General features: G+C 51.2%; 1 protein-coding gene across 1 annotated transcript in view; it reads right to left on the bottom strand.

Annotated features, from left to right (window-relative positions):
* Window positions 1–14,824, bottom strand: part of LOC133052993 (uncharacterized) — a 47,514-nt gene that overhangs the window by 16,605 nt on the left and 16,085 nt on the right. The window contains exons 7-12 of the mRNA XM_061137747.1: window positions 10,321–10,356; window positions 7,802–7,874; window positions 7,395–7,514; window positions 2,239–2,337; window positions 1,936–1,999; window positions 118–153 (exon numbers count right to left, since the gene is read on the bottom strand). Coding sequence (XP_060993730.1) covers window positions 118–153; window positions 1,936–1,999; window positions 2,239–2,337; window positions 7,395–7,514; window positions 7,802–7,874; window positions 10,321–10,356 — 428 coding nt within the window. The remainder of the gene's footprint in view (window positions 1–117; window positions 154–1,935; window positions 2,000–2,238; window positions 2,338–7,394; window positions 7,515–7,801; window positions 7,875–10,320; window positions 10,357–14,824) is intronic.

The raw sequence follows: 14,824 nt of genomic DNA on the forward strand, positions 1-14,824 counted from the left end.
AGCAGGTGGTCCCTGAACACCCTCAGCAGAAACAAAACCAGGCCTGCCCCGGCCCCTCCACAGACACGTGGGGAGCCCACCCCTCGGAAGACCATGGGCCCCGCCCCTGGGGCATACCTTGTGTTTTGTGCTGTGTGGATAAGCCGCCTCCACCTGGAAGGGAACAAACACATGGTCATGCGCGTATTTGGAAGAGCTGGACATGGGCTGCCTGATGCTGGGAGGCAGGCATTGCATCCCAGCGGGGAGGGGACGGCGGTGTAGACCAATGGGGTCAGGCTGTCACCTCAGGGCATAGGGACATAACAAAGGCCTGCACAAGAAGCATGGTCACACACCCATATACACACATGCACAGACACACCGAACATCCCACATACATGCACACACATATACACATATACACATGCGTATGCACACACAATCATTCCACATACACACATACACAGACACCCATATACACACATGCACAAACATCCCACATACACAGACACCCATATACACACATGCACAAACAAACATCCCACATACACATACACACACACCCATATACACACGTGCACACACACACATCCCACATGCACACTGCACGCACCCATATAAGCACGTGCACCCACACACATCCCACATACACACACACCCATCTCCACACTGCACACACACACAACCCACATGCTCACAAACAGATCCATGTACACACGTGCACACCCATCAAACATACACACATCACACACCCATATACACATATGCACCCACATAACACATACACATTGGATACACCCATATAGACAGCTACACACACAGAACATCCCACATACACATACACACATCCATATATACACATGCATACACACACAAGAACCCAGATACACACATCCATATACATCTATGTACACACATCACACATACACACAGCACAAATCCATATACACACATGCACATAGTCAGGCCCCGCATACACACAGCATACACTCATATACATGCGTGCACACACACACATCCCACATATCAACCCAACCAAATACACACATTCACAGAAAACACACATAACTCAAAAATACAGCACACACCCATATACACCTATGTACCCACATAACACTTATAGTGGACACACCCATATACATACATGGACACACAGAACATCCCACATACACACATATACATATATACACATGCACACACACTCAACTACCCACATGCTCATACACACATCCATATACACACGTGCACACATAGCAAGCATACACACAGCTCACACCCATATACACACGTGTATGCACAGAACATCCCACATACCCACAAACCCATATACATGCATGCACACAAAACTCCCCCCCCCACACACACACCCATATACACAGAATAGACATATCCACACACACACAACATCCCACATACACATACACACACCCATATGCACACATGCACACACATCACACACAAACACAGCACACACAAATACACACACATGAAAACACACACAACCTCCCACATACACATACACCTGTATACACACATGCACACACAAACATCCCACCTTCACCCATATACACACACTTCAGTTCAGTTGGTCAGTCGTGTCCGAATTTTGCGGCCCCATGGGACCCCATGGGATTCTCCAGGCCAGAATACTGGAGTGGGTTGTCATTTCCTTCTCCAGAGGAATCTTTCCAACCCAAGGATTGAACCCAGGTCTCCCGTCTTGCAGGTGGATTCTTTACCAACTGAGTCATCAGGGAAGCCCAAGACTACGGGATTGCGTAGCCTATCCCTTCTCCAGTTGATCTTCTGAGCTCGGGAATTGTACCGGGGTCTCCCGCATTGCAGGTGGATTCCTCAGCAGCTGAGATCAGGGAAGACCCTTTCCTGCCAAGGACCCCATGAATCCCTGTGTCACACCTGATTCTTGTCTGGGGTGCTCCTCTCCCCACCTACCTCCAGTCCCCGAGAAGGGAAGCACCCATGGCCTGCACATAAGTCCCACAAACACCCACACGTTCTGCAAATGGCAATACGTCCCGCAGACACCCATACGTCTGGCAAATGGCAATATTGTGGTGCTGCCCATGTCCTGGGCCTGAAGGCTTAGAAAGTAAGCTCTATCGCTTTCTTCTCCCCCAAAGCCCTAGGGTCTCCTGGGTGGGTTCACCGTTGCCCTGCACTGGTATTAACCTCCAGATCCCCAAGATGCTGGTCTCCATCATCCTGGTGACATACAGTGAACCCCGCTGGCCGCACTCCAGGCCTCCCCTGCAAATCGTGACGGGGCAGGTGGGGCTACGCTGGCAGCTTCTCCGGGGGTGAAGGCTGTGGTCTCTCTGCTGCTCACCTTCGAGGCTTGAGGCAACGAAAGGGGCACCAGCAGTGGGCAGAAGCAGCTCCAAGCACCGCAGCCAGCTCTCAGAGCCCAACCATCTTTCAGGTCCAAATCGGTCCCCACAGCCTCAGGCATCTTGCAGCTCCGAGAAGTCCCCAGAGCCCCAGGCATCTTTCAGCTCTGAGTCAGTCCCCACGACTCCTTCTCTGATCCCAGTGGGACTGACCGCGCCCAAAAGGAGCTTCTGCACGCCCACACAGAGAGAGCAGGTGGTCCCTGAACGCCCTCAGCAGAAACAAAACCAGGCCTGCCCCGGCCCCTCCACAGAAACGTGGGGAGCCCACCCCTTGGAAGACCGTGGGCCCCGCCCCTGGGGCATACCTTGTGTTTTGTGCTGTGTGGATAAGCCGCCTCCACCTGGAAGGGAACAAACACATGGTCACACGCGTATTTGGAAGAGCTGGACATGGGCTGCCTGCTGCTGGGAGGCAGGCATTGCATCCCAGCGGGGAGGGGACGGCGGTGTAGACCGATGGGGTCAGGCTGTCACCTCAGGGCATAGGCGCATAACAAAGGCCTGCACAAGAAGCATGGTCACACACCCATATACACACATGCACAGACACACAGAACATCCCACATACATGGGCACACATATACACGCATGCACACACAATCATCCCACATACACACATACACCCATATACACACATGCACAAACGTCCCACATATACACACACCCATATACACACCACACACACACACAACCCACATGCTCACAAACAGATCCATATACACACATGCACACCCATCAAACATACACACAGCACACACCCATATACACACATGCACCCACATAACACATACACATTGGTTACACGCATATAGACACCTGCACACACAGAATATCCCACATACACATACACACATCCATATACACAAATGCATACACACACAAGTACCCACATACACACATCCATATACACATATGTACACACATCACACATACAGCACAAACACATATACACACATGCGCACAGTCAAGCCCCACATACACACAGCACACACCCATATACATGCGTGCGCACACACACACATCCCACGTATCCACCCAACCAAATACACACATTCACAGAAAACACACATAACTCAAAAACACAGCACACACCCATATACACATATGTACCCACATAACACATACATAGAGGATACCCCCATATACACACATGGACACACAGAACACCCCACATACACACATATACATATATACACATGCACACACACATGCTCATCGACACATCCATATATACACGTGCACCCACATCAAGCACACACACAGCACACACCCTTATACACACGTGTATGCAGAGAACATCCCACATACACACAAACCCATATACACACATGCACACAAAACTTCCTACACACACACACACACATATCCATATAATAGACATATCCACACACACATTTACACACACACAACATCCCACATACACACACCCATATACACACATGCACATATCACACACACACAGCACACACACACACATGAAAACACACACAGCCTCCCACATACACATACACCCGTATACACACATGCACACACAAATATCCCACCTTCACCCATATACACACACTTCAGTTCAGTTGGTCAGTCGTGTCTGACTTTTGTGACCCCATGGGACCCCATGGTCTTCTCTAGGCCAGAATACTGGAGTGGTTTGCCATTTTCTTCTCCAGGGGAATCTTCCCAACCCAGGGATTGAACCCAGGTCTCCCGCCTTGCAGATGGATTCTTTAACGATTGAGCCACCAGGGAAGCCCAAGACTACGGGAGTGGGTAGCCTATCCCTCCTCCAGCGGATCTTCCCAACTCAGGAATTGAACAGGTGTCTCCTGCATTGCAGGCGGAGTGTTCAGCAGCCGAGATATCATGAAAGAACCTGTCCTGCCAAGGACCCCATGAATCCGTGGGTCACCTGATTCTTGTCTGAGGCGAACCTCTCCTCCTCCACCTCCGGTCCAGTCCATAAACACAGCACACACCCATATACACATATGTACCCACATAACACATACACAGAAGACACACCCATATACACATATGAACTCACAGAATATCCCACATACACACACACACACATCCATATACACACATGCACACACACAATTCAGATGCTCACAAACACACATCAAGACACACACATGTGCACACACAGAACCCCCATGCTCACACACACATCCATATACACATGTGAACACACATCAAACACACACACAGCACACACCCATATACACATATGCACCCACATAACACATACACAGAGGACACACCCATATACACACATGCACACACAGAACATCCCACACAGACATACACACATCCTCATATACACACATGCACACAAAACTTCCCACATACACACACACACATATGCTCATAATGGACATATCCCCACATACACATTCACACACACACAACATCTCACATAAACATACATTCACACCTAATAACACACATGTACACACATCACACATACACACATACACTCACATGAAAACACACACAATATCCCATATACACACATCACACACCCATATGCACATGTGCACACACATCCCACCTACACACACATCCATATACACACATGCAGAGAAAACACACATCAGTCATTCACACAGCAGACACCCATATACCCATATGCACCCACATGACACATACACAGAGGACACACCCATATACACACCTGCACACACAGAATATCCCACCTACACATACACACACATCCATATACACACATGCTCACAGACACATCCATATACACACCTGCACACACATGAAACATACACACAGCACACACCCATATACACACCTGTACACACACAATATCCCACATACACAGAAACACGTATACACGCATGTACACAAAATCTCCCAACACATACCCCCATATCCACATAATAGACATATCCACTCACACACATTGACACACACACAACATCCCACATAGACACATACACACCCCCATATACACACATGCACACACAATCATCCCACATACATACACACCCATATACACACATGCATTCATATCCCACACACACACATCCCACATACACAGATACACATACCCCCATATACACAGATGCACATCACAAATACACAGAGCACACACATATATACTCGCATTCACACACACACAGCATCCCACATACACATACACATACACCCAAATGCACACATGCAGACACAAACCTCCCACATACACACATACCCATAGGTCCCTATACAGACATGCACACACCCACATCCCTCATACACACACACCCACATAAACACTTGCACCCACATGACGCATACACACAACACACACCCATATGCACATGTACACCCACACAGACATAATCTCAGATACACATACACACATACCCATATATAGACATGCCCACACCCATATCCCACATAGACACACACCCATATACACACATGCACACAACATCCCATGTACACATCCACCCATATGCCCACATGCACACAAATATATCTCACATACATACATAAACAGTCACCTATATACACAGAGTTCAGTTCAGTTGCTCGATCGTGTCCGACATTTGCGAACCCATGGGCCGCAGCACGTCAGGCCTCCCTGTCCATAACCAACTCCCGGAGCTTGCTCAGACTCATGTCCATCGAGTCAGGGATGGCATCCAACCATCTCATCCTCTGTCGTCCCCTTCTCCTCCTGCCTTCAATCTTTCCCAGCATCAGGGTCTCTTTCAGTGAGTCACTTCTTTGCATCAGGTGGCCAGAGTTTTGGCGTTTCGGCTGTGGCATCAATCCTTCCAATGGATATTCAGGGTCGATCTCCTTTAGGATGGACTGGTGGGATCTCCTTGCAGGCCAAGGGAGTGCGCGTATTAAAGCTCAGACCAGCCCAGGGGTCCCCTGGCCAGTTTCCCCTGCAGCCCCCACATCCAGCACATTCCATACTCTGGCCCCACGAATTACTACAGTTCCTGGGGGTCCATTCAGTCAAAGATAGAACAACACCTCTGTCTCCTGTCCTGCCCGACTCCCACGGATCTGTAGACTGTGCCTTGGAGATCTCCCCTCCAGGAGCACTCATTCCGTCTTCCAGCCCACCCCAGTCCTGGGTGAGTCCTCTGTCCTGGTGAGAGTGAAAAAGTCTTAGCCGCTTCAGTCGTGTCCGACTCCTTGTGACCCCACGGACGATAGCCCCACCAGGCTCCTCTGTCCATGGGATTCTCCGGGCCAGAATACTGGGGTTGGTTGCTATTTCCTGCTCCAGGCGATTTTCCCAACCCAGGGATCAAACCCACATCTCTTGCATTGCAGCTGAAGTGTTTATCAGTGAACCCCCAGGGAAGGCCCCTGTCCTTCCGAAAGTGAAACTGAAAGTCACTCAGTCAGGTCTGGCTCCATGCGACCCCATGGGACTCCATGGGATTCTCCAGGCCAGAATACTGGAGTGGGTTGTCATTTCCTTCTCCAGAGGAATCTTTCCAACCCAAGGATTGAACCCAGGTCTCCCGTCTTGCAGGTGGATTCTTTACCAACTGAGTCATCAGGGAAGCCCAAGACTACAGGATTGCGTAGCCTATCCCTTCTCCAGTTGATCTTCTGAGCTCGGGAATTGTACCGGGGTCTCCCGCATTGCAGGTGGATTCCTCAGCAGCTGAGATCAGGGAAGACCCTTTCCTGCCAAGGACCCCATGAATCCCTGTGTCACACCTGATTCTTGTCTGGGGTGCTCCTCTCCCCACCTACCTCCAGTCCCCGAGAAGGGAAGCACCCATGGCCTGCACATAAGTCCCACAAACACCCACACGTTCTGCAAATGGTAATACGCCCCGCAGACACCCATACGTCCGGTAAATGGCAATATTGCGGTGCTGCCCATGTCCTGGGCCTGAAGGCTTAGAAAGTAAGCTCTATCGCTTTCTTCTCCCCCAAAGCCCTAGGGTCTCCTGGGTGGGTTCACCGTCTCCCTGCACTGGTATTAGCCTCCAGATCCCCAAGATGCTGGTCTCCATCATCCTGGTGACATACAGTGAACCCCGCTGGCCGCACTCCAGGCCTCCCCTGCAAATCGTGATGGGGCAGGTGGGGCTACGCTGGCAGCTTCTCCGGGGCTGAAGGCTGTGGTCTCTCTGCTGCTCACCTTCGAGGCTTGAGGCAACAAAAGGGGCACCAGCGGTGGGCAGCAGCAGCTCCAAGCACCGCAGACAGCTCTCAGAGCCCAAGCATCTTTCAGCTCCAAATCAGTCCCCAGAGCCCCAGGCATCTTTCAGCTCCGAACGGTGCCCACATCTCCTTTGCTGATCCCCGTGGGACTGACCGTGCTCAAAAGGAGCTTCTGCACGCCCACACAGAGAGAGCAGGTGGTCCCTGAACGCCCTCAGCAGAAACAAAACCAGGCCTGCCCCGGCCCTTCCACAGACACGTGGGGAGCCCACCCCTCCGAAGACCGTATGCCCCGCCCCCGGGCTTTACCTTGTGGTTTGCGCTGTGTGGATAAGCCGCCTCCACCTGGAAGGGAACAAACACATGGTCACACGCGTATTTGGAAGAGCTGGACATGGGCTGCCTGCTGCTGGGAGGCAGGCACTGCATCCCATCGGGGAGGGGACGGCGGTGTAGACTGATGGGGTCAGGCTGTCACCTCAGGGCATAGGGACATAACAAAGGCCTGCACAAGAAGCATGGTCACACACCCATATACACACATGCACAGACACACAGAACATCCCACATACACGGGCACACATATACACTCATGCACACACAATCATTCCACATACACACATACACAGACACCCATATACACACATGCAGACACAAACATCGCAAATACACACACACACACACACACCCATATACTCACATGCACACACACACATCCCACATACACACTGCACGCACCCATATAAGCACGTGCACCCACACACATCCCACATACACACACACCCATCTCCACACTGCACACACACACAACCCACATGCTCACAAACAGATCCATATACACACGTGCACACCCATCAAACATACACACATCACACACCCATATACACATATGCACCCACATAACACATACACATTGGATACACCCATATAGACAGCTACACACACAGAACATCCCACATACACATACACACATCCATATACACACATGCATACACACACAAGAACCCACATACACACACACATATACATCTGTGTACACACATCACACATACACACAGCACAAACCCATATACACACATGCACACAGTCAAGCACCACATACACACAGCACACACCCATATACATGCATGTACACACACACATCCCACATATCAACCCAACCAAATACACACATTCACAGAAAACACACATAACTCAAACACACAGGACACACCCATATACACCTATGTACGCACATAACACATACATAGAGGACACACCCATATACACACATGGACACACAGAACATCCCACACACACACATATACATATATACACATGCACACACACTCAACTACCCACATGCTCATACACACATCCATATACACAAGTGCACACACATCAAGCATACACACAGTACACACCCACATACACACGTGTATGCACAGAACATCCCCCATATACATGCATGCACACAAAACTTGCCACACAACCACACACCCATATCCATATAATAGACATATACACACACACACAACATCCCACATACACATACACCCACCCATATACACACATGCACACACATCACACACAAACACAGCACACACAAATACACACACAGGAAAACACACACAACCTCCCACATACACATACACCCGTATACACACATGCACACACAAACATCCCACCTTCACCCATATACACACACTTCAGTTCAGTTGGTCAGTCGTGTCCGAATTTTGCGACCCCATGGGACCCCAGGGGATTCTCCAGGCCAGAATACTGGAGTGGGTTGTCATTTCCTTCTCCAGAGGAATCTTTCCAACCCAAGGATTGAACCCAGGTCTCCCATCTTGCAGGTGGATTCTTTACCAACTGAGTCATCAGGGAAGCCCAAGACTACGGGATTGTGTAGCCTATCCCTTCTCCAGTTGATCTTCTGAGCTCGGGAATTGTACCGGGGTCTCCCGCATTGCAGGTGGATTCCTCAGCAGCTGAGATCAGGGAAGACCCTTTCCTGCCAAGGACCCCATGAATCCCTGTGTCACACCTGATTCTTGTCTGGGATGTTCCTCTCCCCACCTACCTCCAGTCCCCGAGAAGGGAAGCACCCATGGCCTGCACATAAGTCCCACAAACACCCACACGTTCTGCAAATGGTAATACGCCCCGCAGACACCCATACGTCCGGTAAATGGCAATATTGCGGTGCTGCCCGTGTCCTGGGCCTGAAGGCTTAGAAAGTAAGCTCTATCGCTTTCTTCTCCCCCAAAGCCCTAGGGTCTCCTGGGTGGGTTCACCGTCTCCCTGCACTGGTATTAGCCTCCAGATCCCCAAGATGCTGGTCTCCATCATCCTGGTGACATACAGTGAACCCCGCTGGCCGCACTCCAGGCCTCCCCTGCAAATCGTGATGGGGCAGGTGGGGCTACGCTGGCAGCTTCTCCGGGGCTGAAGGCTGTGGTCTCTCTGCTGCTCACCTTCGAGGCTTGAGGCAACAAAAGGGGCACCAGCGGTGGGCAGCAGCAGCTCCAAGCACCGCAGACAGCTCTCAGAGCCCAAGCATCTTTCAGCTCCAAATCAGTCCCCAGAGCCCCAGGCATCTTTCAGCTCCGAACGGTGCCCACATCTCCTTTGCTGATCCCCGTGGGACTGACCGTGCTCAAAAGGAGCTTCTGCACGCCCACACAGAGAGAGCAGGTGGTCCCTGAACGCCCTCAGCAGAAACAAAACCAGGCCTGCCCCGGCCCTTCCACAGACACGTGGGGAGCCCACCCCTCCGAAGACCGTATGCCCCGCCCCCGGGCTTTACCTTGTGGTTTGCGCTGTGTGGATAAGCCGCCTCCACCTGGAAGGGAACAAACACATGGTCACACGCGTATTTGGAAGAGCTGGACATGGGCTGCCTGCTGCTGGGAGGCAGGCACTGCATCCCATCGGGGAGGGGACGGCGGTGTAGACTGATGGGGTCAGGCTGTCACCTCAGGGCATAGGGACATAACAAAGGCCTGCACAAGAAGCATGGTCACACACCCATATACACACATGCACAGACACACAGAACATCCCACATACACGGGCACACATATACACTCATGCACACACAATCATTCCACATACACACATACACAGACACCCATATACACACATGCAGACACAAACATCGCAAATACACACACACACACACACACCCATATACTCACATGCACACACACACATCCCACATACACACTGCACGCACCCATATAAGCACGTGCACCCACACACATCCCACATACACACACACCCATCTCCACACTGCACACACACACAACCCCCATGCTCACAAACAGATCCATATACACACGTGCACACCCATCAAACATACACACATCACACACCCATATACACATATGCACCCACATAACACATACACATTGGATACACCCATATAGACAGCTACACACACAGAACATCCCACATACACATACACACATCCATATACACACATGCATACACACACAAGAACCCACATACACACACACATATACATCTGTGTACACACATCACACATACACACAGCACAAACCCATATACACACATGCACACAGTCAAGCACCACATACACACAGCACACACCCATATACATGCATGTACACACACACATCCCACATATCAACCCAACCAAATACACACATTCACAGAAAACACACATAACTCAAACACACAGGACACACCCATATACACCTATGTACGCACATAACACATACATAGAGGACACACCCATGTACACACATGGACACACAGAACATCCCACACACACACATATACATATATACACATGCACACACACTCAACAACCCACATGCTCATACACACATCCATATACACAAGTGCACACACATCAAGCATACACACAGTACACACCCACATACACACGTGTATGCACAGAACATCCCCCATATACATGCATGCACACAAAACTTGCCACACAACCACACACCCATATCCATATAATAGACATATACACACACACACAACATCCCACATACACATACACCCACCCATATACACACATGCACACACATCACACACAAACACAGCACACACAAATACACACACAGGAAAACACACACAACCTCCCACATACACATACACCCGTATACACACATGCACACACAAACATCCCACCTTCACCCATATACACACACTTCAGTTCAGTTGGTCAGTCGTGTCTGAATTTTGCGACCCCATGGGACCCCAGGGGATTCTCCAGGCCAGAATACTGGAGTGGGTTGTCATTTCCTTCTCCAGAGGAATCTTTCCAACCCAAGGATTGAACCCAGGTCTCCCGTCTTGCAGGTGGATTCTTTACCAACTGAGTCATCAGGGAAGCCCAAGACTACGGGATTGCGTAGCCTATCCCTTCTCCAGTTGATCTTCTGAGCTCGGGAATTGTACCGGGGTCCCCCGCATTGCAGGTGGATTCCTCAGCAGCTGAGATCAGGGAAGACCCTTTCCTGCCAAGGACCCCATGAATCCCTGTGTCACACCTGATTCTTGTCTGGGATGTTCCTCTCCCCACCTACCTCCAGTCCCCGAGAAGGGAAGCACCCATGGCCTGCACATAAGTCCCACAAACACCCACACGTTCTGCAAATGGTAATACGCCCCGCAGACACCCATATGTCCGGTAAATGGCAATATTGCGGTGCTGCCCGTGTCCTGGGCCTGAAGGCTTAGAAAGTAAGCTCTATCGCTTTCTTCTCCCCCAAAGCCCTAGGGTCTCCTGGGTGGGTTCACCGTTGCCCTGCACTGGTATTAGCCTCCAGATCCCCAAGATGTTGGTCTCCATCATCCTGGTGACATACAGTGAACCCCGCTGGCCGCACTCCAGGCCTCCCCTGCAAATCGTGATGGGGCAGGTGGGGCTACGCTGGCAGCTTCTCCGGGGCTGAAGGCTGTGGTCTCTCTGCTGCTCACCTTCGAGGCTTGAGGCAACAAAAGGGGCACCAGCGGTGGGCAGCAGCAGCTCCAAGCACCGCAGCCAGCTCTCAGAGCCCAAGCATCTCTCAACTCCAAATCGGTCCCCAGAGCCCCAGGCATCTTTCAGCTCCGAACGGTGCCCACATCTCCTTTGCTGATCCCCGTGGGACTGACCGTGCTCAAAAGGAGCTTCTGCACGCCCACACAGAGAGAGCAGGTGGTCCCTGAACGCCCTCAGCAGAAACAAAACCAGGCCTGCCCCAGCCCCTCCACAGACACGTGGGGAGACCACCCCTTGGAAGACTGTGGGCACCGCCCCTGGGGCATACCTTGTGTTTTGTGCTGTGTGGATAAGCTGCCTCCACCTGGAAGGGAACAAACACATGGTCACACGCGTATTTGGAAGAGCTGGACATGGGCTGCCTGCTGCTGGGAGGCAGGCATTGCATCCCATCGGGGAGGGGACGGCGGTGTAGACTGATGGGGTCAGGCTGTCACCTCAGGGCATAGGGACATAACAAAGGCCTGCACAAGAAGCATGGTCACACACCCATATACACACATGCACAGACACACAGAACATCCCACATACATGTGCACACATATACACTCATGCACACACAATCATTCCACATACACACATACACAGACACCCATATACACACATGCAGACACAAACATCGCAAATACACACACACACACATACACATGTGCACGCACATCTCAGATACACATACACACGCACACCCATATACACACATGCACACACAAACAACATCCCATGAACACACATAAACACACATTCATATACACACAGTTGAGTTCAGCTGCTCAGTCGTGTTCGACAATTTGTGACCCCATGGGCCTCAGCACGCCAGGCCTCCCTGTCCATCACCAACTCCTGGAGCTTGCCCAGACTCATGCCATCGAGTCGGTGATGCCATGCGACCATCTGATCCTCTGGCGTCCCCTTCTCTTCCTGTCTTCATTCTTTCCCAGCATCAGGGTCTTTTCCAGTAAGTTACTTCTTTGCATCAGGTGGCCAAAGTATTGGATTTTCAGCTTCAACATCAGTCCTTACAATGAATATTCAGGACTGACTTCATTTAGGATGGACTGGTTGCATCTCCTTGCAGTCCAAGGGAGTGCACATATTAAAGTGCAGATCCGCCCAGGGGTCACCCGGCCAGTTACCCCAGTGGTCCCCACATCCATCTCATTCCATACTCTGGCCCCATGAATTACTACAGATCCTGGGGGTCCGTTCTGTCAAAGCTAGCACAGCACCTCTGTCTCCTGTCCTGCCCGACTCCCACACATCTGTAGACTGTGCCTTGGACATCTCTCCTCCAGGAGCACTCATTCTGTCTTCCAGCCCACCCCAATCCTGGGTGAGTCCTCTGTCCTTGAGAGAGTGGAAAAGTCTTAGCTGCTTCAGTCATGTCCGACTATTGGTGACCCCATGAACTGTAGCCCCACCAGGCTCCCCTGTCCATGGGATTCTCCAGGCCAGAATACTGCGGTGGTTTGCCATTTCCTGCTCCAGGGGATCTTCCAAACCCAGGGATCAAACCCACATCTCCTGCACTGCAGGTGAAGTGCTTATCAGTGAACCACCAGGGAAGGCCCCCTGTCCTTCCGAAAGTGAAACTGAAAGTCACTCAGTCACGTCCGACTCCTTGCGACCCCATGGGACTCCATGGGATTCTCCAGGCCAGAATACTGGAGTGGTTTGCCATTTCCTTCTCCAGGGGAATCTTCTCACCCCAGGGAGTGAACCCAGGTCTCCCGTATTGCAGGTGGATACTTTACCAACTGAGCCACCAGGGAAGCCCAAGACTACGGGAGTGGATAGCCTAGCCTTTCTTCAGAAGATCTTCCCAACTCAGGAATTTTACCTGAGTCTCCGGCATTGCAGGTGGATTCTTCAGCAGCTGAGACATCAGGAAAGACCCTGTCCTGCCAAGGATGCCATGAATCCATGTGTCACACCTGATTCTTGTTTGGGGCACACCTCTCCTTCCCTACCGCCAGCCCATGAGAAGGGAAGTACCCATGGCCTTCACATATGTCCTGGAAATGCCTACATGTACCGCAAACAGGAACATGTCCCGCAAACACCCATACGTTCAGCAACAGAAACTCTGCGGGGCTGTCCAGGTCCTGGGCCTGAAGGCTTTGAAAGTCACCTCTATCACTTTCTTCTCCCCCAAATCCCTGGGGTCTGCCGGGTAGGTTCACCGTCACCCTGCAATGGCGTCAGCTCCCAGATCCCCAAGAAGCTGGCCTCCGTCATCCCAGCGACACATGGCCAATCCCCCTGGCCGCACTCCAGGCCTCCCCTGAGATCC

The sequence above is a fragment of the Dama dama genome, chromosome X, assembly GCF_033118175.1.
Source record: "Dama dama isolate Ldn47 chromosome X, ASM3311817v1, whole genome shotgun sequence".
NCBI lineage: Eukaryota > Metazoa > Chordata > Mammalia > Artiodactyla > Cervidae > Dama > Dama dama.